The sequence below is a fragment of the Carassius gibelio genome, chromosome A20 (assembly GCF_023724105.1).
Source record: "Carassius gibelio isolate Cgi1373 ecotype wild population from Czech Republic chromosome A20, carGib1.2-hapl.c, whole genome shotgun sequence".
Classification (NCBI taxonomy): Eukaryota; Metazoa; Chordata; class Actinopteri; order Cypriniformes; family Cyprinidae; genus Carassius; species Carassius gibelio.
Window position 1 is genome coordinate 24,352,377 of NC_068390.1, and position 26,319 is coordinate 24,378,695.

The 26,319-nt window shown below is 37.3% G+C and overlaps 1 protein-coding gene across 1 annotated transcript; it reads right to left on the bottom strand.

Annotated features, from left to right (window-relative positions):
• Positions 1-309: 309 nt before the first annotated feature.
• On the bottom strand, positions 310-25,694 carry LOC127938991 (runt-related transcription factor 2-like). The gene is made up of 6 exons (XM_052535959.1): positions 25,134-25,694; positions 23,678-23,834; positions 21,731-21,835; positions 9,529-9,702; positions 7,655-7,816; positions 310-2,877 (listed from the first exon to the last, which is right to left on the bottom strand). Exons 1-6 carry the CDS (start codon positions 25,404-25,406, stop codon positions 2,390-2,392), a joined length of 1,359 nt encoding a protein of 452 aa, XP_052391919.1. The 5' UTR covers positions 25,407-25,694; the 3' UTR covers positions 310-2,389.
• Between the last annotated feature and the right edge of the window lie 625 nt (positions 25,695-26,319).

The window sequence follows — 26,319 nt, forward strand, 5'->3', positions numbered from 1 at the left end:
CAGACTTCAGTCCAAGTCAGTGCGTTCGACAGTAGTGCGCAATCCCTGAGCTGCTTCCCAGCTTTCATCTCCAGCCAGGTACCTTCAAGGTTCATTGATAAGGCAGTGAAACTGTATGTAAATGGAACAACCTGACGCATGGACTTCTGGCCATTAGTCTTCCCTAAAGCCCCAATGTGACTTTTAATCAACGTCAAACGGGGAAAAAGAGACAGAGGAGAAAGTTTAATGACGGAGATGATATATTTAAAGAGGAACAAAGTAATGCCAGGAAATTATGATAGAACACTACTTTCGAGACGGACGAGATCATTGCAAAAAATTATTTTTATTTCTCTTACAAAGAAAACTTTATTTATTATAACAACATACAACAATCCAAAAAGCCAATTTCTTTCACTGTTGTCATGATAATTTGCCTTAACCCCCTTTTCTATCCGTGGATAAAAGAGAAGAGGCTTTCACAGGGAAGAAAGGCGAGATCATTTAAACACAGATGTGCAAAGGAAACAAAGCATGCAAGAACCAGGGACAAATTTGCCACAAATTGCCCTCAGTTAACCTGTCAGATAAATACTAATTTACAAAAGAAGAAATGAGATAATTTAACAAAACTAGGGTGGTGTATTTACCTCCGAATGTCTCTGAATGTTGTAAACATTTCGTACACTCACAGCTATTTCAACGAATAGGTAAGACGCCCTGATTTGATGCCGTGAGGCTGTCAGGATGGGATAACTGGGAATGCAGACCCGGATCCTGTGATGAATTCAAGCAACCATGACTAGTCCTACCAGACATGCAATACTGGAAAACTGTTAAGTTAAAGAAGGTCAGAAACACATCCAACTCTATTGTAATTTAATTGCTTAAATATAGGCTTTACAAGCCAAATAATGAGCACTGCTTTGAGGAAAGCTTTCAGTTGTTTGGTGAGGTCTGTATAGTTCCAGCGGTAAGGCACTTGATGAGTATAACTCTGTTAGACAATTATAGTTGGGTAAATCAGTCTGTTGATGACTGGTGAACAAGAGGAAAACTAGTATTCTGAAATTATGAAGCTAATTTGCACATTTCTGTGGTGATAATGAAGATTTTCATTAGCAAAACTGACCATATCAATGGAATAAAATATAGCTACACAACTGGTCAAAAGTTTGGGCATGATTTTTTAAAATGTTTTAGAAAGAAGTCTCTTTTTTGTGAACATTTATTTGCTCAAAACAGAGTAAAAACAATAATGCTGTGAAATATTATTTAAATTAAATCTGAACATTATGTTAAAGTGTAATTTATTCCTGTGATGCAAAGCTGAATTTTTAGCATCATTACTCCAGTCTTCAGTGATCCTTTTTAAAAATAAATATAATATGCTGATTTGCTGCTCGAAACACATGTATTATTATTATTATTATAAACATTGAAAACTGAAAATATTGAGAACAATTTCATATGTTGAAAACTAAAATAATTTATAGCTGCATTGTTGCAACTGGTATTATAGTGCCATAACTGAGTTTATTACCACTTTTTTGAGGATATGTATTGCTCCAGTTATGCGGAAAAGAATATCCGTGTACGACACATCCAGAACCTTCAATATTCCCCCACTGGAAACCTTTCCCAGCCACATTTGATTAAGCAACATTATAAATTATCCCAGCACATGCACATCAAAGGAAGCTTGATCTAGCATATTGGCAAACACTTTTGAGCATCCGTGGCTGTTTCTTTGGTTTAAAGCTTTAAAACAGTGAAAAAGTATTTAGTATCAAGCAATATTAACTGCTTACAAATGTAGTGTACTTAGACACAGAGACTTCAGCATACAACTCTGTGTGATCAATTAAGGCACAGAAATTACCGTAAATTAGTTGCATAAACTTGAACATAGATGCTTTACAAAAATATTCCCTCTATGACTCAAGTTCCAAATACATTAACGAATCTATGGCTTTTATAAGTTACTTTAAATCCTTTTATCAAATACGTATAACTTAAATGCTTAACTTAAAAAAAAAAAAGCACAAAAAGAGATATTTGATCACAAACAGTCATACAGGTGTTGTTCAGTGCTTTAAACGATATATTAAAAAACATGCCAAGACAAGTAAATAATAACATAATGCTAATAAAATACTCCATCCATCTCTGTTCCTTCAATTCCAAATAATCCCGCCTATGATTCCCAGAGGTCAAAAGGTCCAGAATAATGTACAACAACAACAAAGTCCAATGTAAAAAATACTTCCCTTTTAACAGGCTCATAAATACTCATGTTAGTGAGGGAAAGTAGCTCAGCGAGACAGGATGAACATCCTAGTAAGGTTTGTGCTTTAAAACCATGCCGTTTGTTTGGAGTTTCTATGCTCACGTAACTGATCAATGATCAATATGGCCTCCACACGCCTTCGTCCATTCTACCAGCAGGATGAAGCAGAGTGGGGGAGTTGCTATGACTACCGTCTCCCTCCACCCCCCCACTTCCATCAGCCTGGACCGGGAGGTTTGGGTTAACCAGGCTGGTTCCTGTGGACGCGGTAGTACAAGGTGGCATCATCCGGGTGGGCGATCGGTCTCCTCCCGGAACCATAGAGAACTGGTAGGAGCCCGAGGAGGCACCGTAGTAGAGATAAGGTGTGCTGCTGCTCTGGAAGGGTCCGCTTTGGTTCTGGGTGGAGCCGGGGTACGGCGGAGGAAGGTAGGTGTGGTAGTGAGCGCTGCCGAGGGACATTCCGGTGGTGACGGGGGTGGGCGTGTACGTGAAGGTGGCTGGGTAGTGCATTCTGGGACTGGAAAACCGGCTCTCGGTGAGTGAGGAGAAAGCAGGGAACTGACGCTCAAACTGGCCAGGAAAAGGACTCAGATCTGTCGAACCTACAGAAACAAATGTTGAGGTTACTTTTTATAGAAGTATGGAAGGATTTAAATACCATTGAAGACAGAAATTACAGTGATGAACAATCATGAGAACACAGTTGAGTTATATTGAATTTTTTCCCCACTTGATTTAACTACAACCCTGTTTAACCAAGAGCCAGTTGCATAAGCAGCCACTATGTTAAAACTAGTTTGACCAAATACTAATTATCCAAGGGGTAATCAGTCTTAGTTTTTAGATTTAAGTTAGACCAATCTACCTTTTTGTAACTGACTTTTAAGAGTTTTGACCAGTTTTGAAGAAACTAAAACTCGAATTAACTGTTTGCTATTGGAATATATTTTAAAATGTAATTTATTCCTGTGATGACAGTTGAATTTACTCCAGTCTTCAGTGTCACGTTCGTTCAGAAATCATTTTTGTATGCAGATTTTCTGCTTAAAGCTGCAGTAGGTAACTTTTGTAAAAATATATTTTTTACATATTTGTTAAACCTGTCATTATGTCCTGACAGTAGAATATGAGACAGATAATCTGTGAAAAAATCAAGCTCCTCTGGCTCCTCCCAGTGGTCCTATTGCCATTTGCAGAAAGTCATCCGCTCCCGGTAAGAAACAACCAATCAGAGCTGCGGTCCGTAACTTTGTTTGTGTTCAAAATGTAGACAAATGTATATAATAAGCGAAAACACCATGAATCCATTTTCCAAACCGTGATTTTGGCTTGTCCTGAATCACTAGGGTGCACCTATAATAAGTGTTTATGTTCAGACTATTTTAGATTGCTTCGGGGGTACCGCGGCGGAGTAACCCAGTACCTTTGTGATTCTTCATAGACATAAACAGAGAGAAGTAGTTCCGGCTACGATGTTCTTCCGCAAGACGCAAGCAATTCTGTTTATTAACCGCTAGAGCGTCAAAAGTTACCTACCGCAGCTTTAAGAAACTTTTTTTTATACATTGTTAAATGTGAAAAACAGATGTTTTATAATTTGTGTGGCAACCACGATACCTTTTTCAGGATTCTATGATAAATGAAAAGTTCCAAATAACACTTACTTCAAACACAAATATTTTGTAACATAAATGTTAATTCTTTAATGCATCCTTGCTGAATACATTTATTAATATCTTTTAAAATATGTTAAAAAATATATTAAATATAATAATCCTGTGCATTTTAAACTAGTTAAAAAAAAAGGTTAATCTAAAAACCAAATTTAAATGACAGAATGTAGCTATTAAAAAACAACCATTAACTTTAAATTAGATACATGCAGAGGAGAACAGTTAATCGATTAGCTGGCTTCACTTCATTGTGGTTATTCCTCTTTGTCACAGACAAGTTCATGTGTATGTGTATTCATGTGTGCGGTTATATGTCTCAGTTCATTTGTCTCTGGGGTATGTATATGCCTGTGAAGTGTGTGTGTGTGTGCATCTGCATTGGCTGCCGCACATAAAACACAACTAGGATGCATAATCGGTCACACATTTGGAAACGTTTAGAGGGGTGCGAGGCAGCATCACAGCAAGAGAGACAGACGTCTGCACTGTTGTGGGCTCCTGGTATCTTCAGCATTATAAACCCAGGCAAAAACAGTCCATCTGCCCTTTTGTCCTTAACATATTCTTTATTTCCTTTCAAAAATCAGAAACCGCTAATGGTCTTTAGCTAGTGCTAGCGCCAAGGAAGGAACAAAAAGAAACAGCCTCGGCTCCCTGGAGCAGAATGGTTTTCATAAATCACACGGCGTCTTTCTTGTCACCATGTCTGCGCCTGTGGGCCAACTGGGTGGCATGGTTAAACGTGGGCGATTTGCAGAGGCATAGCTTGTCACTAACGCTCATGTCTCCTTTTCCCCTCAATACCCATCCCCTTTTTCTTTTATATTCAAAATCTTTGATTCAAGCGGCTGCCGATAATGGTTTTCTGGCCCTAGGGTATTACAGAGAGCCTGTGCTCTGAATAATAGGCCAAATGATAAAAGCAAAAAAATTCTCTGCTAGTCACCAAACATCTATAGATGAGATGGTGCTGGTCTTGAGAACAGATGCTATGCCTGTAGAACTTATAATTTTATGGTAAGAACATTTTTTTCATGTGAACTGAACAATTATTGGTTATTTACAAGTTTAAGCCATATCTACATGAGGAATGATGTTACCATACAACAGTGCAGTAGTTTTTACTCTTTGTTTGCTACAGTGCTAAAGCTAAGCCTCTAACTTTCTAAACCTGACTACTATTTAAAATCATACATTTCAAGCTCCATTGCACAAATGATTTTTATTTTTTTTTTAGAAACGAATCAGACCTATAATTCATATTGCAACTAGTGTTGCTTAATCTAAAGCTATAAAAAACTGAAATAAAAACCTTGAATTATACGAAAATCATAAATTCTGCCTTGACAACTAACTTATAAGTTAATAAAATTAAAATGAAAACAAATGAAAACAATTTAGAAATATAGAAAAACCTAATAAATCATGAAAATATAAAATAATGAAAATATAAAAATAATAGCTAATTCAAAATATGAAAAAAAAACTATGTCAGCAAATAAATAGTACTAAATGACACAAATGTGTTATAAGTGCTACTATAGATAATTTAGCATTATCTGTTAGCATTTACAGATAGTTTTCTCTTTCAGTTCTACTATTGTCATGGCAGAGCAGCAGTTTGAAAAAAAAGAGGTCTGTTAAAGGTGAAGGGCATAGTATTTTTTTATGCTAAAATACATGTATCCCAATTTAATATGTGGAAACAATAAGACATTGGTAGACAGACTTCCATTAAGATCAACAGCAGTTTTTCAGAAATCTGAAATTCTGCTTGGTGGCAAAATAAATAAATAAAAGCTACAATATTAAAAGTAAAGAATGTAATATATATATATATATATATATATATATATATATATATATATATATATATATATATATATATATATATATATATATTACATTCTTCAATTTCAAAAATTGTAGCCAAAAATCTAAAGAATAACAACCCAAGCAAAAACATAACTATTGCCCCCTTGAGTTCGGAAGTATATCACAAAACACTAGACATAGTGCAAAGATGAATTGTCCTGAAAAGTTTTTATATCTGCAATGGAAAACAATAATGCATATTTGTACTGTTCCTCTTACAGTTAAGTTGCAGGACACATCAAAGAGCCATGTCCTTATCTCACATCAAACCTATTATTAACCATATCTCATGTGCCGAGATCAAATGAAAGGATGATATGCCTAAATTAATTATAAATGACAGGCGGGTGGCAGGCGTCTAGAAGCTGGCAGCCAGCGCTCAGGCGAGGGAGATTCTTGTTTAATCACTTTAAGCCTCTCCAGGTTCTCAGGAATGAATAAGGGTGTAGTATGGCATGAACACACTTACCTGGCACTGAGTCAAACAGGTGTTTTGAAATGGAAACTTGTCTATCTACATTTATTCTTTAAAGGGTGCGTTTCTGGGTGTGTTGCAGGGCACACAAGGACAAATTAGCTTATGGGGTGCAAGTCGGGCACCAAGTGGCCTTCCATTCCCCAAAGGTTCTCTGGGAAGCGTAACGCTATAAAGCTACTTTATTTGCCAGCCACCGGCCTGTTATTATGTCTTGGTCTGTTATTAACTATATACCACGCAGGATCAAAGCCATGGAAAGAGGAGCAAAGGAAACCATTTTTTCCTTCCCCACAAGTTTTAAAAATACGCTCATGGAGCAGTCCAATTTTAAAAAGCTTCTCCGTTTACATATCTACAGCACCATTAGCTAATAAAAATCAAGCAAATCTGAGACTGTGTTTCTAACGAATTATGACACTGAAATTTAATGCTATGATTTGTTTAATATGACTGACAGAACATTACAGAAAAATTACAATTTCAGAAAATAGCCCTCCCAAAATGAAGCCCCACACTTTTTCTTCATCGTTACTGATTTTCATGAATCTGATTAAACTGTCATCTAACACATTTAAGAGTAAATTCACAAAATTTACAACACTTTTGTGCACATTTCAGTGTAAAAACCTCTCTAAAGCTAATTAAAAAACAATTAAATTTTAAAACCATAATAGCATATAAATATATATAAAAAAAATAACACTGAATACAAGTGTTTGCTGCTATAGTAGAAATGAGCATAATCTGTTAACATGTATTCTTAGTTTTCTCTTTCAGGTCTTCTGTTATGGCAGAGCAGCAGTTAAAAAAAAAAGTTAGTCAAAGTGTATATTTTTTTTAAATGCTGTAAAATTTTTGCATTTTCCCTGAAACCTGTCTGAAAACAGTTATTATTTTTGGAGTTCTGCTTGGTGGCGCATACATGAAATATTGCTGCACCAGGAATATTTAAATTAAGTTATTGTGATTCTTTTAAGCACATACATACTTATTTTGTTATGCAAATTTGATTCAAATTCAGCTGATTCACCAAATTCAGTGACATTTTTCTTTTTAAGTGTGGTAAATTTCGGAGACATTTAAAAAAAAAAGAGAGATTTAAGATTTAATTCAAAAAAAAATTAATAGGCTTTAATCTCATAAATTAAAACATTTAAACTTGTAAATTCACCTTAGTTTTCAAATATCTTTCAAAAGCTGTATAAACACAGTTGCATCATTCACACAAATCCCCATCCTTCTACAGTTAAAGTGCAAATCACCATAAAACACGTGCCCACCCTGCTGCCCACTGCAGTGTCAGACGCGAGGGGTAGGGGGCGCACCTGCTGTAGGGCTGAAGCTGGAGGTTACCTGGGAGGCGTCTGGGCACATCGCTGATGGACGGCAGCCCTGTGGCCCGGCTGGAAGAGAGCGGGGTGGTGGAGTGCACGGACGGGGAGGCCATGGGACCCAGGTAGGATGGGTACGTCTGGTCATATGACCAAGGTGGGGAAGATTGAGCCTGGCGTGGATCTAAAGGTACAAATAGAGAGAAGGTCAAAGAAAATGAGTTACACGGATAGTCCACCCAAAAATAAAACGCCTGTCATCATTTACTTACATATTGTTTCAAACCTGTAAGATTTTCTTTCTTCTGTGGAACACAAAATTAGAAATTTCAAGAATGTTGTCAACTAAACAATTTTCGGGTCTCATTAACTTCCATTGTTTGGACAAAAATGCAATAGAATCAATATGTTATTTATTTATTTATAGGTTTCAGTGTGTGTGTGTGTGTGTGTGTGTATATATATATATATATATATATATATATATATATATATATATATATATATATATATATATATGTGTGTGTGTGTGTGTGTGTGTGTGTGTTTGTATATACTGTATATATATATATATATATATATATATATATATATATATATATATATATATATATATATATATATATATATATATATTTATACACACACACACACACACACACGTTTGTTTTTGTGAAAAGTGGTGACATCCCATAGGCGTAATGGTTTTTATACTGTACAAACTGTATATTCTATGGCCCTTCACCAACCCTACACCTAACCCTAACCCTCTTTGTGAATTGCTTTCTCAAAAAAACTCATTCTGTATGATTTCTAAGCGTTTTGAAAAATGGGGACATGGGTTAAGTCCTCATAAGTCACTCTCTCCTTGTAATACCTGTGTCATACCCATGCCATTATAGTTGTGTCCTGATATGTCACAAAAACAAGAGCACACACCCACACACACACACACACACACACACACACAGTACGTATATACACTTTAATATGTGTTAATTAATCAGTATATCTTGTCATTAATTTAATTAAAACGGACAATTCAACTGCTCTATTTATATTTGTCTGTCTCATCTAGAGCCTTTGTGTGGTCAGAAAATACAATGTGATCCCTTGGGCAAAGCATTTAAGTGAAGGCATTCTCAAATGTTTGTCTAAGATAACATATTCCATTCCTTATAATTCAAGCTTTCTGTCATGCCAAGTATCAATTTTAAAGCAGGCAAATAATCGCCAGAGTCAACAAAATACGGTGCATTCATTCTCAGATTGAGTCACTTGGCTTGCACCCGGTACAGTAACAGGACCCCGAGTACAGGACATGCGCTCTCAGAGCAGTAATTAAGGACAGGTGATATCCTGTTCTCTCACAGTGACACAACGCACTGCCGTAGGCTGTCCGCACTCGCTTTCCACTTGTCCATCATGTTGCAGTGTGCGATTTCAGCTTAGATAAACTACTTTGTGCTTAGACGAATAGAAATTACTGTAACAGTGACAGACACCAGATCTGCTTGGGAGGATGAGTAAATATAATCACTGTAAGTGAAGACTTTACTAAAAGAAACAATAATTCTGACAGGTTAGCGGCGACTGTAAGTATCATTTACTTCATTCATGTAGGTTTACTTGCAGATGATATCAATAAAACATTTGTAAATGAACACTGCCTGCGTATTTTATGAACTACAAGTAACTTTTTAAACCTTTTAAAATTGTATAGTCTATCTATCTATCTATCTATCTATCTATCTATCTATCTATCTATCTATCTATCTATCTATCTATCTATCTATCTATCTATCTATCTATCTATCTATCTATCTATCTATCTATCTTTATAATCATCAGGAAGCACCTCTCAGAATAGAATAGAATAGAATAGAAATGTCATACCTGTTATCTGCGTCTGCCCCTGAGGTGTGAAGGAGTTGGGGTTGCTAAGCGAGGGCCGTGGCGTTTGTGTTGGCATGGTAACCCGCATGGTGGTCTGCCGGATACGCTCCAGTTCACTGAGGCGGTCAGAGAAGAGTCCGGCCTTCGGCGAGTCATCCAGCTTCGGCCTGTGCCCTGCAAACAACATACTGCCTTTAATAAAAAAAAAAAAAAATTAAATAATAATAATCTAAAATTAAAGAATGTACAAGTACACCACAATATGACAAATATGTCACTTATCAGAGCAATTTGATGAATTTGGCTGCAAATAAATACAAGCAACATGCAGTCTGATTCACGAACAAATGATTCTTATGAGCCAGTTCTTTTGAATCATTCAAAAAGACTCACAAACTCTGGAAAAGCAAATACTGGACTGAGGTCATTTTTTAGAAATTAATTAATGCATTTGCACTCTAAATGTACTCACAACAATGATTTTAATGTTATTATGTAAGCATTAAATGTCCAAATATTTAAGTTATTAAACGAATGATGTGACATTCAGATATTATTATTATTATTATTATTATTAATCAATCAACAGTTTATCAAGTAAAGAAATGACATGAAATCTAATTTGTTTTCTAATTCACTATACAGTAAGCAATTATAAGCACACACACATACACATATATATTTTTTTATATATAAACTAATATTATTACGCACCATATAATTTACTCTAAGCATTTTTATTGGGTCTTGAAATAGAATGTATCTCCTAGCGTGAAAATGTTTGTCTATGATGTGTATGTATTGTATGTCATAGGTTTGACCATGAGACAGGTGTTCCATTTCCCCTCTTTATAAGAGTTTTCATTATGGCCCATGGCATTGAAATCTTTCAAGCCACAATCTACCATGACTCTAAACTAAATCTAATTTAATTTTATAAAGTTTTAAATATTCCATATTCCATATCCTTAAAATATCTATTAATCTGTCCCATCAGGGCGGGGATTTGGCTTTGAGAATGAAGTGCTATGCTTGGCCTATAATAACACACTCAACCTTCCCAAACAAGATGAAACTCATATAATACAAGACTGCATATGCCTCCTCTGAGCACAATGCTTGATGACACTGGCCAGCAACTTTCTGGAATGCTAGAAGAAGAGCGTTTAAGAGTCGAAAGCCTCAAGTCTATTCTCTGCAAATTAGAGAAGGATAAGACAGCAGCGCATGCGGCCCAATACACAACTAGCCCCTTTTCCACATTAAAACGACCCAGTGGTTCCCTCAGACTGCAGCAGTTTTTTGGAGAAGGCCGTAAAGTAAATATCAAACAGGAGAAAGAGAAAAACTCCTGCTGGAGTTGGCAGCGCTCCAGTTGGCCCCGACAGAACAAGTTACCTCTATATTTCGACTAACCGGCCTGTGCCAGAAGAACAAAGAGAAGCTGCAAACACTCAGAAAAGTTTCATAATCAAATCGCTAAAGTACTTTAGAATGTCTACAATATAAACTACTGTATGAATCAGTATTTTTAAGGGTGAAGTGTCATTTTTAATTTTCTTAATATGTAAAAACAGCTATAATTAATTCAAAGATGCTGATAGACTGTATTTAGAGGAGCAATCTTTCATCTCAGCACCCCAACAATTTATAGTATTTTTGTCTTGTTATATATATATATATATATTGCAGTGTATTTTACCAACCTATGTCAGGAAAGGTGTTTAAAAACATTCTTTCATTATTTCCACTTCATCCTTAATATCATGCATGTCTTCTGTAGAAGCATGAGAAATTACAATAATAAAGTATTTCATCACAACGAAAACATTACAGCTAATGGAAAAAACATTAACTTGACTCTGAGTGTAATTTTGGGACATCGTTGCATTGCACTCCGCCTCTGAACTTGCAGGCAATGTGACACATATGTAAAAGCTAAAAACCAGCATAACTCAACCTCCCAAGAAGTGCAGCACTTGAGAAAACCATACCTTTTCACACAAAGCCAAATAAAAAGCCAAACTATATTTTTTTTTAGACAAACTGAATCCAGACAGCAATACTAACATAAATCATGTTGGGGAAATCAAACAGACAAATATGTGCTTCAGCAGAAGTTACAATAAGACCACATACAGGTAATAGGAACACCGGAGATACATTTGCAAAACAATGGGAATTTTCAGCAAGAGTTCTGGAACGTTAAGTGGCCTGTTTTTGATTCTGTCTGAGGAATATGTAGCCACCTCGGTTTGGATAATGTATCCGGTTATATTTACTCACCCACAAAGTATCTCTTGTGGGAGGGGGCAGCCAAGTGGTTAACAATCTGGACTGCTAATGTTTTAAGGTTCAATCCCAACGGTGTGGATAAAATACAAAACCAGGAACTAGTGTTAGAAAGATCACAAGCACCTTTGTGCGGTTCTGTTGAGCTCGACAGGTTGCCTCAGGGCAGCTGTCACTGGACCGCTGAAGAACCTCTGATCAAGTATAGCTAAAAACTAAATAATGCTCTCTCCCACACATGCATGTCAAAAGCTGTGACAATAATAAAATATACATATATCTTGTTTTATGCTTCTGAGAAAAAGAAAAAAAAAATTGTTGGCTGGAGCTGTGGTCTAGTGGTTTTGTGTCTGATTGGCAACATTACTTGCTTTTGTTTCTTCCCCTTCTTCTCCACGATTCCTGTCTACTCTCTATTTGTCAGTCAAAACTGAAAAAAACACTAACCGAAAAAGGCTAAAATAAAACAAATAAAAAAAATGAAACACAAACATGTTTGAGACATTAATAATTATGCGCATTGGAAAGCTACGGCAATTAGACAGAGACAGACAGACAGATATACAGATAGTAAATGATTATGTTCATTTTGTGATTTTATTGTTGTTTTACCTTGAGTTAACCACAGATGTCCATGCAAAAAAATTTCATTTTTTGAATTTTTTTAATTGAGAACTTACCCCTGCTGAAATGCAGGCTTCATGACTTTAAGGGTCCTAAAATATCTTAGTGACAGACAGTAAAGGAATGAGCACAGGGACATCATCTGTATGAGCAAAGGTATTTAAGAGAGCCAGGAAACCAGATGATATCACTGCTGGAGGGAAAGTCCCAAAAATTCCTGTCATCCCCCAACCAGTGGAGTGCAATTTTCGATAGCTAGCACTTCCACGTCCAATCACGGAGTGGAAGGGCTAACACATTCATTCCAGATGTTTAAATAGCCCTGTGGGATGTGGCCCAGTCTCTAGCTGACACAGATCTTATCTCAGGTCGAGAATCACAGAGCAAGAGAATTATAATGGAGTAATTACTGTTTTCAGGCTTCCTTTTTTGATAGGGTTAGTCGGTATATGATCACACCAGTGTGGTTGAGTGTGAAATATATGATCTGAGGTTTCTTGGAACATTATATGAACAGCATGAGAAGCTGTTTGCACAAGTGAATCTATACAAACACTAATGATCCGATAACAAATTCTGATGATGGTAATGAGCAATAGACAGGACATAATGAATTGAAGTCATAGTCAGTGTCAGTTCAACTTTGTCTTTATATATATATATATATATATATATATATATATATATATATATATATATATATATATATATATATATATATATATATATATATATGTATATATATGCAGATGAATTTTACACAGCCTTCTTTGATCATATACCAAGGGTGCTGATATTTTTGGCCATGACTGTACACACACACACACACACACACACACACACAAATACATACATATACAATATTTAATTAGGTTATATAAATGTATTATTTAATATAAATATAATTTATTCTTAATTTATTAAAATAATATATATAATTATATTTCATTTAATAAATTAGTTTAATTAGTTTGCATTTAGAATTTGTAATTTCAAACAACTGTTTTCTATTTTAAATTTTATTTTTCTACTTTATTCCTGTGCAAAAGCTGAATTTTCAGCAGCCATATTCAGAGTCACATGATCCATTAGAAAACATTTGAAATATATTAAAATAGAAAACCGTTATTTTTACCTGTTATAACATTTCAGAATATTATTATCTTTACTGTGTTTTTGGTCAAATGAATGCAGCCTTGGTGAACATAAAATACTTTTCAAAAACATAAAGAAATCGTAATCATTCCAAACCTTTGAACGGTATATGATTAAAACAAATAAAAATAAATTAAATAAAAAGCAGTATTATAGGAATAAAGTCATTAAAGCTTTGAATCTAATTTTGTATTTTAGAACAGATTTCTCAATAACAAGTGTTTTCATGTCAACTGTAATATTTCAAGAGAATAAGTATTTGAGAGAAGGCTAAAATAACCCAAAATATCTTCCTTATCTGTCTCGGTCAGTGGTGCTGTTTCACCTCAAACAAACATTGGTACTGTATATGACATGACTACCTGTGAGTGAGGTCAGTGTAAATGTCACAAAAACATCTACTGAATGCCATCTTAACATCTGACAGAGAATAGTTTGGAGACATCTTACAGATCTTTCCCAACGAATAGTCAATGCACATACAGCAGCCCGGAAATTATGGAAATTCATCACTGGCCGTCATCAACAAGCTTTCTGAGAAAGTCAGCGGAAGAACGGAATAAACTGGAAAAGAAAATCAGAGAAAGAGCGGTGGGGAGGAGAAAAAGGAAAGTGGGAGGAAAAAGCCAGGCTGTTGTGGAGTACTGCCAGGTGTCTGTGTGGTCTTTACATTTCAGCATTTAGGAGGCAAGCCAAGCAGAGAAGGGGTACAGAGACACACACACACCAACGCAAAAGGCCCTCGGCCCTTTTCAAACCGCAGGCACACTTCTTCATCACCTCCATGCGGATATGAAAGCAGGGTTACTCGAAACCGGGCGCCATCTGTATTTCTCGACTTCTAACGATGCACCGATGTACGCAGCGACTGTCCAAACCAGACGCAAACACACACAGCCTGAGCCTGTGACCCCGGCTGTTGGCACCTTCACACGCAGCCTGAACGGATCGAGCCTGCGGTTCTCTCTCCTTCTACTCTCTTGTTTTGGTTGGTTTTATGTGAGCAGTTCCCATTGTAAACTTAACTCGAGCTAAAGTGACCCCTCTGCTAAGCAAAACCCACTTCTTTTTAACTTCATTCATTGTAAGCTTCAGCATTGCCTATCAGTCCTGTGTGGTCTGTTTTAAAAGTAGGTTCGCACAACGCACCAGAACTGCTTTTTTTACTGTAATATCAGCTGCTGTTATTGCTAAGGCTAAATTATTATCCCCTTTCAATTTGTTGATGTCTGAGATTGTCAAAACAATGAGACTCGTGTCAGAATTTTGTGATTTTAGCTTCAAGCAAATCCTCTTGTAAAGAGATTTTAAGCAGATTTACTTGTGGTCTCTGTGACTTCTAACAGTCGTGCCATTTGACTGCTGTGATTGAGCTGTGGAGAGGCGAAGATGCATAGAGCGCTTCCTAAAGGTGCTACGCAGAGTGACAGTCTAACACTAAATCCAAAATTACACAGGGCGCCCCGTGCAGGTATGTTAGTTTAACCAACCCCACCCCGGCTATTAGATCAAATGACGCTTAATGAGTGCTCTTAGGAGTTAGTGTGTATACAAAGACTTAGACACACACACACTTCATCAAGGCTGCAGCAAACCACAAGCAGACATCTTTTGTTAGTATATTTTTTGATTTTCTTAAAAAAAAATAAAAACAACTGGTACTAGCAATATGTCATGCATATTATTTAGCAACTGGTAATTTATTTCACTTTCTATACCACTGACAGTGCACTGTTGAAATTAATAAGGCACAGTTTAAAGTAACCAATAAAATGCTATTTTAGTTGTATAGTATAGTTATTCATATATAGTATAAATAGTTATTAAAAATTTTTTTACTTACCCTACACTGTTTAACGGTATATTACCGTTTAACAGTTTAGGGTATAATACTTTTTTAAAATAATTTTCTATGCATCTTTTCTAATCTTGAAAACACTGATAATAAGAAAAACTGTTTAATGAGTAATGGCTGCTAAAAATTTTAGTTTGCCATCACAGGACTACATTTTTAAATTAAAATAACTAATTATTATTATTTAATAATTATTTTAAATTGTTATAATATCTCACAGTATTACTTTTTTATTGTATTTTCGAGACTTTTTTCAACAATATAAAAATCTTACTTTTACTTTACCTTAATGGAAAAAAGAGAAGAAATTAAAGACAAAGGTGTCTGGTAAATTAATAAAAGAATAGGTTGAAACATCCACCTTGCAACTTAGAAACAATACAGTACTTTGTGTACACTATGTGTTATACAGTATTGTTAACTTCATTCAGATTGTTGTCAGCTTACAGAATAGCAGCCATGTGGCAACAAGTAGCAACCGCTTTCTAGCAATAATCTTTAAAATAGCAAAAAACCTCTCCATAACTCAATTCAAATGTTAGGAGAGCAGGGTTGCACTGTTAAAGTCTGTTCACACCAAGGACGTCAATTATAAAAATAACGATAAAGACATAGTTCTAAAAATCATCCTTTATATTAAAGAAAAGCCAAGTCCACATTACAGACATAACAATAAAGAGATAGATAAATGACATCGTTGGAATCACTTTCAAAACAAATTGTTATTTTCCAGCTGATGAACGCTAAAAACAATGACAGCCAATCAGAATCCTGCTCTAACGGGCACAACAATTTAAAGCGTGCACTTCTGGCTACCAGAACACCTCACGTGTGAGCCAATCAAGAAGAAACTCGCTGAGAGACGTCTGTCACAGTCAAATACTCAACGCTCTCGTTGTCTAGCTCTTTCCTGGCCCTATTGATTCACAGTTCATATGGCACCCATCAAAATCTATTAGATACACAAACACAATAATACACTTCCTGTACTGGATGTCCCCCTCAGAATGAGGCCTGTGTGTCGTGGACAAAGAAAAACACGACCCAAGTGAACATTACAGGCACCCGTACTGGACTTAATGAGGATATTTTGACTGAAATACTAATAATTTTATGTACAAAAACATGTTACAGTTATTTCTATGATTCTCAAAATATATAAACATGTTCCATCAGGTGTTTGGCTGACAGCACACTGTAGGCATTGTCTAGACATGCGAGACGGGCCTCTTCCTTAATTACCTGCTCATTAACACCAATCTGAGGTTTAATGAGGCAGAATTATAAATGAGGCGTTCTTCGATAAAATCAGGGTGAAAAAATGTGAAATTATTAAGAGGGCACGTGTAATTAGTCCCGTAAGGATCAGTGTCAGTGAACATATGGACGTGTGCACGTGCTCAGCGCGCAGGTGATGTTTAACCAGGACTCTGTTCATTTATTTCTGGTTTCATTTATTTCTCCCTTGTCCCTGCTTAAATGAAGCCATGCTTTGAGGCTCGTTTTAAGTTTTAAGTTTCCAAACACCTGCAAAGAGCCTGTAGTTGCCTCAAGATGCTGACATTTGATTTGTATCCATACAGTCATACAGTCTACCTATTATATTTGGTGTACAAGACAGTAAAAGATGTCACAGCAACATAGTTCTCATGTGATGTCACTATGCTGGCCATATGACCTCATCATGTTGCATGTTGTTATTTTAACAATTGTGGCTAGAAAGGGAAAGTCAAGTTTAGTGCCTTTGCATTATGGTAAATATAGTAGGTATTAATGCAGTTCTTCTCTGGCATAAGTAGTCCTATCATACACTTTATCTCAAGTCTTGATGATAAAGTGTATGATAGGACTACTGGCATACATAAAGAAAATTGGCATATTATGCACAGTACATGGCTAACTAAAACTATAATTAAAATGTATTTTATGTACACTAGCTGCCAAGGCATCAATTCAAGTTCTAAAATAAATAAAGTACAAATAAATAGGAAATATATAGACATACTTAACATAATATAAATTACAAACAACAACAACAAAATAACTAGAAATAATAAATAGAAAAAATCAAAATATTAACTATAGAAGTAACAGTGTACATATATACTGCAACAATAGTAACAACAGTATGTATGTTAGTATTCAATTTCAGTATGCAACCATATACTGAATCCCACAATGCAATGCACTCTCTTTTGGTGTATCATGGACGTGGCGTTCTTAAAGCTGCAGTAGGTAACTTTTGTAAAAATATTTTTTTTACATATTTGTTAAACCTGTCATTATGTCCTGACAGTAGAATATGAGACAGATAATCTGTGAAAAAATCAAGCTCCTCTGGCTCCTCCCAGTGGTCCTATTTCCATTTGCAGAAATACATCACTCCCGTTAAGAAACAACCAATCAGAGCTGCGGTCCGTAACTTTGTTTGTGTTCAAAATGTAGAAAAATGTATATAATAAGCGAGTACACCATGAATCCATTTTCCAAACCGTGTTTTTAGCTTGTCCTGAATCACTAGGGTGCACCTATAATAAGTGTTTATATTCGGACTATTTCAGATTGCTTCAGGGGTACCGCGGCGGAGTAACCCAGTACCTTTGTGATTCTTCATAGACATAAACAGAGAGAAGTAGTTCCGGCTACGATGTTCTTCCGCAAGATGCAAGCAGTTCTGTTTATTAACCGCTAGAGTGTCAAAAGTTACTGACTGCAGCTTTAATTGCAATCTGACAGGATATTGTAAAAGTAGAATAATATTTAAGACAGAGCCGAGACAGGAGCTTTACAATATCAAATCAGCAGTACAAAAAAGCCGCCCACAAAAGACCTCGGTACTCTGAGCCTTTCATCTGTTCATACGCACAATAACACCTGCAAGCCTTTCAAAACTTCACTTATAGATAAGGCAGGAATAGAGGAAGTCTTCAACATCAAAGACAAGGCCTGTAGTTGCTAGAGGCCATTGTAATACAATGAAGAATCAAGACCATATACAGTCGTTGTGTCTAAGTGCCTCTAAATACTAGTACCATATGTGTTCATTGAGAATAGTCTGAAATCCAGAGAGAAAAAGAGAGGCAGAAATGTTGTTAGGGATGTGATAGGCTTCATTTCTATGCCAAGACGAAAGTATACATTTTTTCATAATAAAGTAAAACAGCTGCTTGCCAGACCAGTTGGCACTGCAAGATGTAGTAGTTTTTTTTTGCTCTTTTATAAGTCCCATTAAAACAAGCTGATGCAAGCACAATGTTACTGTGGTAGAACCTCTATGCAGACACTAACCTAGCGCTCAGACAGACAGCTTGTTAAGATAACACTGACAGACCAGCTGGCTTCCAGAAACATCCTGGAAACGTGTCAATTCTCTATAGTCAACCTGAAGTCAAAATGAACTCTTCCAGTGCACACAATAATAGTCAAATAAATAATAATTAAATACTTTAAACGTTTTAAAAATCAAAATTTTTTTCTTTACAATTTAAATACTACTACTGGTACTACTACTACTACTACTACTTCTAGTAATAATAATAACTGACATATTAATTACATATTTAAATATTAATAAGAATATAAAAAGTTTAAATAAAATATGGTCTATTTTGATTCATCAAGAATTTAAAAGTCTGTTTTTAACAAACCACTGTTGTGTTTATGTATCTCTAACTACATAACAGATGTCACTTGAACAAAGTCAGAATAGATTGATTACGGTTACAAATTGTTAACTTTTATTATTGGCTTATAAATCTCGCATCACAGTATAATGGCTCTAGACTCATTTTACACAGGAAATTTTAACCTGCATTTCAGTGAGCGAGACAGACTGACGGTTCAGTGAGGAAGTGAGTTGTCTGAATGATTCGGTCCAATGACTCCAGTGTTTAAACAGGAATCATTCAGCAAATGGTCCAACTGATTCATTAAAAAGAAAAGAAACTAGTGATTTGTTCATGAATCAGACAGCAAATATTACATCAGCGGTTTCCAATTCCAGTACTCGTGCCCCCCTGCTCTGAACATTTTGTATGTGTCTCTTATGGCTTCAGATGTTTGTTCTGTTCGAGCGTAAGCTTCTTGCGAAGTGGACATCGGTGGATATTCCACCATGATTCCAGTTCGAGGCGAACATATATGTTCCATTCAAAGTGCACTGAAGTGTGCGAGACGTGAATTTAAATGATATTTATTTACAGAGGTATATGATGTCACACTTGTCCGTGTGTGAAGACATTGCACAGCACAAATCTGCGATTGAATGTTTCCGAAGTGAAGTAAACCTCAACAGATTTCCCCTTCTCAGGGAGTAGGGAGTTATGAACACTGTGTAGGGACCATGTCAATGGGAACACTGTTCATGCAAGAAGCTCACTTCTAACGAGACGATTATCTGAATCAGGTGTGTTAACAAAGAGAGAGACATGCAAAATATGCAGAGATGTGGGGCGCAAAGACTCGGATTGAGAACCGATATGTAACATGAAGTTTTCCTCTCTCGTCAGTTCACAACTTTTAATATTCCCCTGAATATCCCATTTCACTCAGAAGTTTTATATATATATATATATATATATATATATATATATATATATGTGGCGAGTGGGGCGGGGCCGAGAGGCGTGGGAACGAGGAGTGAGGCCAGGTGTAGTGATTGGAGATGAGCTGCACCTGCGCCCCACCGCCGGTATCAAGTCCCACGTAGGAGATGGAAGGATATAAAACTGGAGTGACGACCGTGAAGGACGAGAGAGGACCAGGCCTGGGACATTATTTTATGTTTTGGTTTTTATTTGCGCGCACCAGTCGTCCGCGAGGGGCTGGTGCGCCGTTTTGTATTTATTTTGTGATTATTAAAATGTATTTTGATTGTGCGCCGATTCCCGCCTCCTTCTTCCCGATGAGTAAGAAGTTCATATTGTTACAGTGGTGCCGAAACCCGGGAGAAGGAGGGACGCGCTGCTGAAGATCCCTCGCCGCTGTGGTGAATCCGCGGTGCCCTCGAGCAGGCGAGGTATGTGCCGCCAGGGACGCTCGAGGCGGTGGGCTGGAGCGAGTTGCCGGGGACGGGCGAGCTCGCTGCTGACCGCCCACGACAAGGAGGGGCGGCTGCCGTCCGTGAGGGAGCGGAGGAGTCGGCGCCGTTCGCCAGGGGGCCGGAGCCTGCCGCCTCCGTGACGGAATCCGGAGGGGCAGGGAACGGGGGACTCCTGCCGCTGCCCAAAATCGGAGGAGCCGTCACCGTCCATCGGGCGGTGGAGGAGTGTCGCGCCGTCCGCCGAGGGCCGTCCAGTGCCACCGCCAGGCACCGCGGAGGAGATCACCCAGCTGGTGGAGGGCCGAGCAGCAGTGCGTCTGGGAACCGGATTTTTTTTTTTTTTTTTTTTCTCTCTCCCCTCTCTCGTCCTTGTCGCTCCTCCTTCCATCTCCTTTTCTCTTGCCTCGTCTGTCCTACCCCCAGGTTCCTGCAGGTTCCCGTGAGCGGTCCCCCCCCGGAGGGAAGGGGGGGGGGGAGTAGAGCGCAGTCTCGAGGGTACCCCCCCGGCCTGCAAGGGGCGATGGGGGTATGTGGCGAGTGGGGCGGGGCCGAGAGGCGTGGGAACGAGGAGTGAGGCCAGGTGTAGTGATTGGAGATGAGCTGCACCTGCGCCCCACCGCCAGTATCGAGTCCCACGTAGGAGATGGAAGGATATAAAACTGGAGTGACGACCGTGAAGGACGAGAGAGGACCAGGCCTGGGACATTATTTTATGTTTTGGTTTTTATTTGCGCGCACCAGTCGTCCGCGAGGGGCTGGTGCGCCGTTTTGTATTTATTTTGTGATTATTAAAATGTATTTTGATTGTGCGCCGGTTCCCGCCTCCTTCTTCCCGATGAGTAAGAAGTTCATATTGTTACAATATATATATATATATATATATATATATATATATATATATATATACAGTATACATGATTAGAATTCAGCATAATCAATGAAAATGATTGATTTAATTTTACTTCTATGCAGTAACAGCAATCCAGAAACCTCAACTTTGTTCAAAGCAAAATGAAAGTCATCAGTCTGCCTACCCAGAGAGAATTACTTCGGGCAATGATTTTATGACTTTAGATTGAGGCAGAAATCAAAAAATAAATAAATCAATCACTAGCGCATGCACCGAATGACCGCAAGCCTTTAATGAGGTACGATTGCGGCCCAACAGAGAGGTGAACGTGATGACAGGCCTCATGGATGTGGTTAGTCACAGCAGTAATGTAAGGTGTACTCACTCCTGGGCTCCCGCGGTCCGTCCACCGTGACCTTTATGGCTCTGTGGTAAGTGGCCACTTGCGGTGGGTTTGTGAATACTGTAATCGTCAGGGTGAAGCTCTTCCCTGTGCAAACACAGAAACATTTAAGGGCTTTACTCACTGTCAAAGCAAGACTGAGCATGCTTGTAATTCAGGGGACATTTGAAGATTTTAATATTAGCGATAATGATTTCAGAATACTTTTTGTGCTAGTTTTTTGTTTAATTTTAATGTTCTCAGAACAGAGATCAGTGGGCTGCTGGGAAATTGTGCACCGCTACAATCTAGACAGCTCACTTCCCTAAACACTGTTTCCAGACAATTTGTGCTCTCTGTTGGTTTAAAACAGGGGAACAAGGGATTAACATGACGCTCCAATGGTTCCTACTCATGAATGCCCGTGGTTTGCTGGAGACAGGAAGTAGTGGGTGGAATACTTTGGCAACGCTGGGAAACAGCTGGCAAGATGCGTGGAATCTCAGCACCACACAGCAGCACAGATCTGTTGACACTGATTTTATAAGACTTGGAATACGACCAAATGGCTCTCATAATGTAAAAATAATTTGCATAATATAGAGCATGTCATTGTGACCTGGAATCATGAAGATTTACAAGTAAAGGGAACCAAAAAGATTCCTGTTGCTATTTCATGTTTTTTTTTTTTTACAAAATATAAATGTGAAGTGTGTAAATCTTCAAATGTTAAAATATTTTTCGCGGTTCCCCATGAAAAGCCAACAATAAATATATATATATATATATATATATATATATATATAGTAAGTAATATATATATATATAGTAAGTAATATATATATATATATAGTACACATTTTTGAATGAAGCCTGTGTCTCTCAATTTGGCTCAACCATAGTTGTGAGTTTGGAGGTGTGGCCATCTGTTTTACCGGCCAATTGCAGACAAGGAGAGGGTTCGGGAAGCATCATTACTTTTACAATTTTGTGCACTGATTCTAAAAGCACAGAATTTACAACTTCAAGTTGAAAAAGAATAATACTCTGAACAATACGTAAAATTATATAACACGCAAAAGACTCTTATGCAGACAGATAAGTTACCGTAATTTAATGAGCGCATTCTTACCGGCAATGTGGTGATGTGGTTTCACAACGGTGTTGGCTCGTAACTGATAGCTCAGCACACAGACTGACTACAATTATTCTAAGAATGTCATGTGTCCCTGTGTGACCGCGTGCCTCTGTTACCAAATCTCCCTGGAGAATTTCTCCACATGACATTGTGCAAGTGTAGATAAACACAAAACGATTAAGCTTAATAGAAAGACGCATGGTGTGATAATATAATCTGTAATAGGGTAAGCCTGTGTAAATACACATAAACTGTTATGAAGTGTATCATTAGTTGCACTAGCAGTTAAACGTTCGGGCTTGCTTGAAATTGTTTTATATGATTTTAAAATAGTTTCATGCTAAAATGTTATAAAATAATGTTGTAGGTAAATATGAATTGTTCCTACATATCACCTGTGTGTAGCCTAATTCTGCATTTTAATAGATACATATTTTTTTGAATAGATAGATAATGATAGAAAAGCATCAACTAGTGTCTAGCATCCAAGGGAACTCCTTCAATACTGGTTAAAAAGCATCCCAGGATGATTTGTTTAACATACATTTTTTTCCCCATACTTCCATTGTTGGTTATTTCAATGGTTTGATAGCTGCTAGTATTCTAAAATGAAAGCATCAACAATTAAAAAGGTGTGGCCAAACTTTTTGATTGGTTTTGACAATCACGTGCGAACATGCAATGACTGAAAGTTAAGCTCATGTATGATTTCCTGCACATGAATACATTTCCCAATGTAACCTGCATGATAAAGAATTTTAAAGGTTCAACGATCAGAATCTATCTAAATATTTCTCAAAAGGTGGACTGACCTCTTCCGCTTCGGCCCACAAAGCGCAAATCGTTGAAGCGGGCCACCTGGTTCTTCATTACACCTGAAGCATTCCTGAGCTCAGCTGAATAATTCTCATCATTCCCAGCCATCACTGTGACCACCGTCCCGTCAGGAACCTCTCCCAGGGCCACCACCTGTCGAGAGAACAATGATGCAAGGTTTTACACTGTGCATGTGTGCATATGCAAGACATTCGGATCAGCAGCTACTTCAGACACTTCCTGTAAGTTATTTAATAGCAAAATTTCATGCAAATAATTGCATATAAATGCATATTTATGCAGACTTAATGTGGAAAGAAAATGAGCAATTATAATTATTAACGATATTAATTAATATTATATATTAATATTACTACTAATAATAGTATATAGTATCATTATTTAAAACAAAAATATAACAGATACATTATTTTTAATGCAAAAGTGGCACGGTTGAAGGGATCAAAAAAGGTTCTGGTGAGAGGGCCTAGAAAATGATGAATTCATTTATTTAATAAATCTATATTTAGACTTTCCTTGTATGCCTATGCTGTGTGTGTGTCTATCTATCATTATAGTTATTAAACATTTTTAAAAATTAGGGTACAGATTTATTACTACAGTTGATATATTAGTCACATACATATTGCTCCCAAGGCAATATATTTGCATATCATTTTGCAACTCTATTTCATCATTACTAATCTATCTACTTATCTGGCAAATTACCCTAACAGCTACCCACACCTGCACAGGCCTGACCAAAAACACAAGCCAAGAGCAAAGATTCTGCCCCAAGCCTGAATTACACATCAAACAATGAATAATGCCAGAGCAATTTCATTCTTTCTTATTAAGTTAAACCTTTTCCAGTTAAGTCTAGTGCTACGAAAACACAATCTGTTCACACACTCTTATAAATAGAGTTTAAATAGTACAATGGCACGATTCAGTCCACTGACACACTAACTATCCGTGACAAATTGAAAAAATTGTACAAGACAAACACATTCAGCAGAACCGACTGAAATTCATCAAATTATAAGAGGTACTTTTTGTAAATTGAAGCTGATAGAAATGTTACTATAAATAATAATAATTACAATCTAAATATACAATCTCAATCCCTAGCATATACCACACTTCACTAAATTTAAGCAACACTTTTCATATTTTACCAGGTTAGGCTATATATTATCATTAATGCTGTTTAAATATGTGTAGAATATTAGAATACTAATTATATTCGTATTTGTCATTGCTGCAATCAACAGTGTGCTAAAACGGCATACAAGTTTGACCTCCACAAGCTTCATATTTTTCACTTGATAAAGTTATGTTGACATAAAAACTAACACACAACAATCGTCTAAAACAATTTCCACTTACACTTAATAAATGACTACATTCATAAAGATTAAATTTAAAGCCGATTGAAAAACAAGCTCTTACCTTAAACGCAACAGGTAGCGTTTTATTACACCTCCAATGAGAAGGCAAAACCGAGCAGAGAAAGTTTGGACTGTCGGTCCGCACCAGTTCTGCGGGGTGGTCGGCGATGATCTCGGCCATGGAGCGGTTCTCTTGCGCGCGGAGTCTTGGCACCACCGCGCTGTCCTGCTGCTGCTGCTGCTGCTGTCCTGCGCTAGGGTTCACATCATTCATCTTCACCGACACCGGCGGACTGAACCTCCGGCCGGCGCTGGGATCTACGGGAATGCGCATCACAACAGTCGAAATTAGCCAAAGCCGAACGTATGTCCTCCGTTTGCGTAAACTGAGCGCCGTCAGTCCCTCTCCGCGCGCTCAGCGCTGCAGTCTGATGAGTTTGGGAAGTGCTGCGGGTTACACACACTCAAGCAGACTTCAATTGGCGCTTTGCGCGCAGTCGTCATTAACTACGTTTCCTGTATTAAAAGGCGCTTAATTCACAGCCACAAGGAGAATTCGCACGGTTTGGTCAGCTATCAGAAAGGATTTTAAGACGTTATAGTTCTTTTCATAACAGATTAGACAAACCGTCTAAAAAATATTCAGAAGACATCGGTGTTTCCAACGGAACTAGAGCGCGCTGGCACGCAATCGTTTCCAGTCCGGATAAAGACTTACAGTCGGTCGGATTTCATTGTATATAAACAATAACAGTTATAAACAATAACAGTTACATTAGCATCGATAATAATAAATATAAGGTGATATTTTTTCTTTGATGTGTAGGATCAGTGAAGTTTTACGTAATCGCGCTCCCTGGAGAGCGCAGGATCAAATTAGGCTTAAAAGGATGCAAAGATCTCAGGAGGCGAAATGTTTGCTGCTTCCAATGTGGTTGTTCTTTGAAGACAGGGATTTCTCTTTTTTGTGGTTCATATAGTTCCAGCATCATGCAATTATTACACTGATGCCACTCGAACACGTGATGTCCTGATCACATCATACAATTTCAACTAAAGTCTTTCTACAGCTACAGATCAGTGAGCATTCATATCTTCAGTCACTTTAACCTGTGAAAGTTTAAAACTGCACGGCTGTTATCACTTATAATAACTGAATGAAAAAAGGATCAATTGCCTCTTGTGGTTCTAAACAGATTAAATTACTGCATTAAGAGAAAATCATTTTTATGGTTTCCTTAAAATCG

What these genes read in the sequence shown, in the direction of transcription:
- LOC127938991 (XM_052535959.1), bottom strand. Translation starts at nt 25,406, where the DNA reads ATGCGCATTCCCGTAGATCCCAGCGCCGGCCGGAGGTTCAGTCCGCCG. An exon ending in CGCTACCTGTTGCGTTTAAG is followed by an intron (nt 23,835 to 25,133) that starts GTAAGAGCTTGT and finishes TTCTCTCGACAG; the next exon opens with GTGGTGGCCCTGGGAGAGGT. An exon ending in GGGGCAGACGCAGATAACAG is followed by an intron (nt 7,817 to 9,528) that starts GTATGACATTTC and finishes TTGTACCTTTAG; the next exon opens with ATCCACGCCAGGCTCAATCT.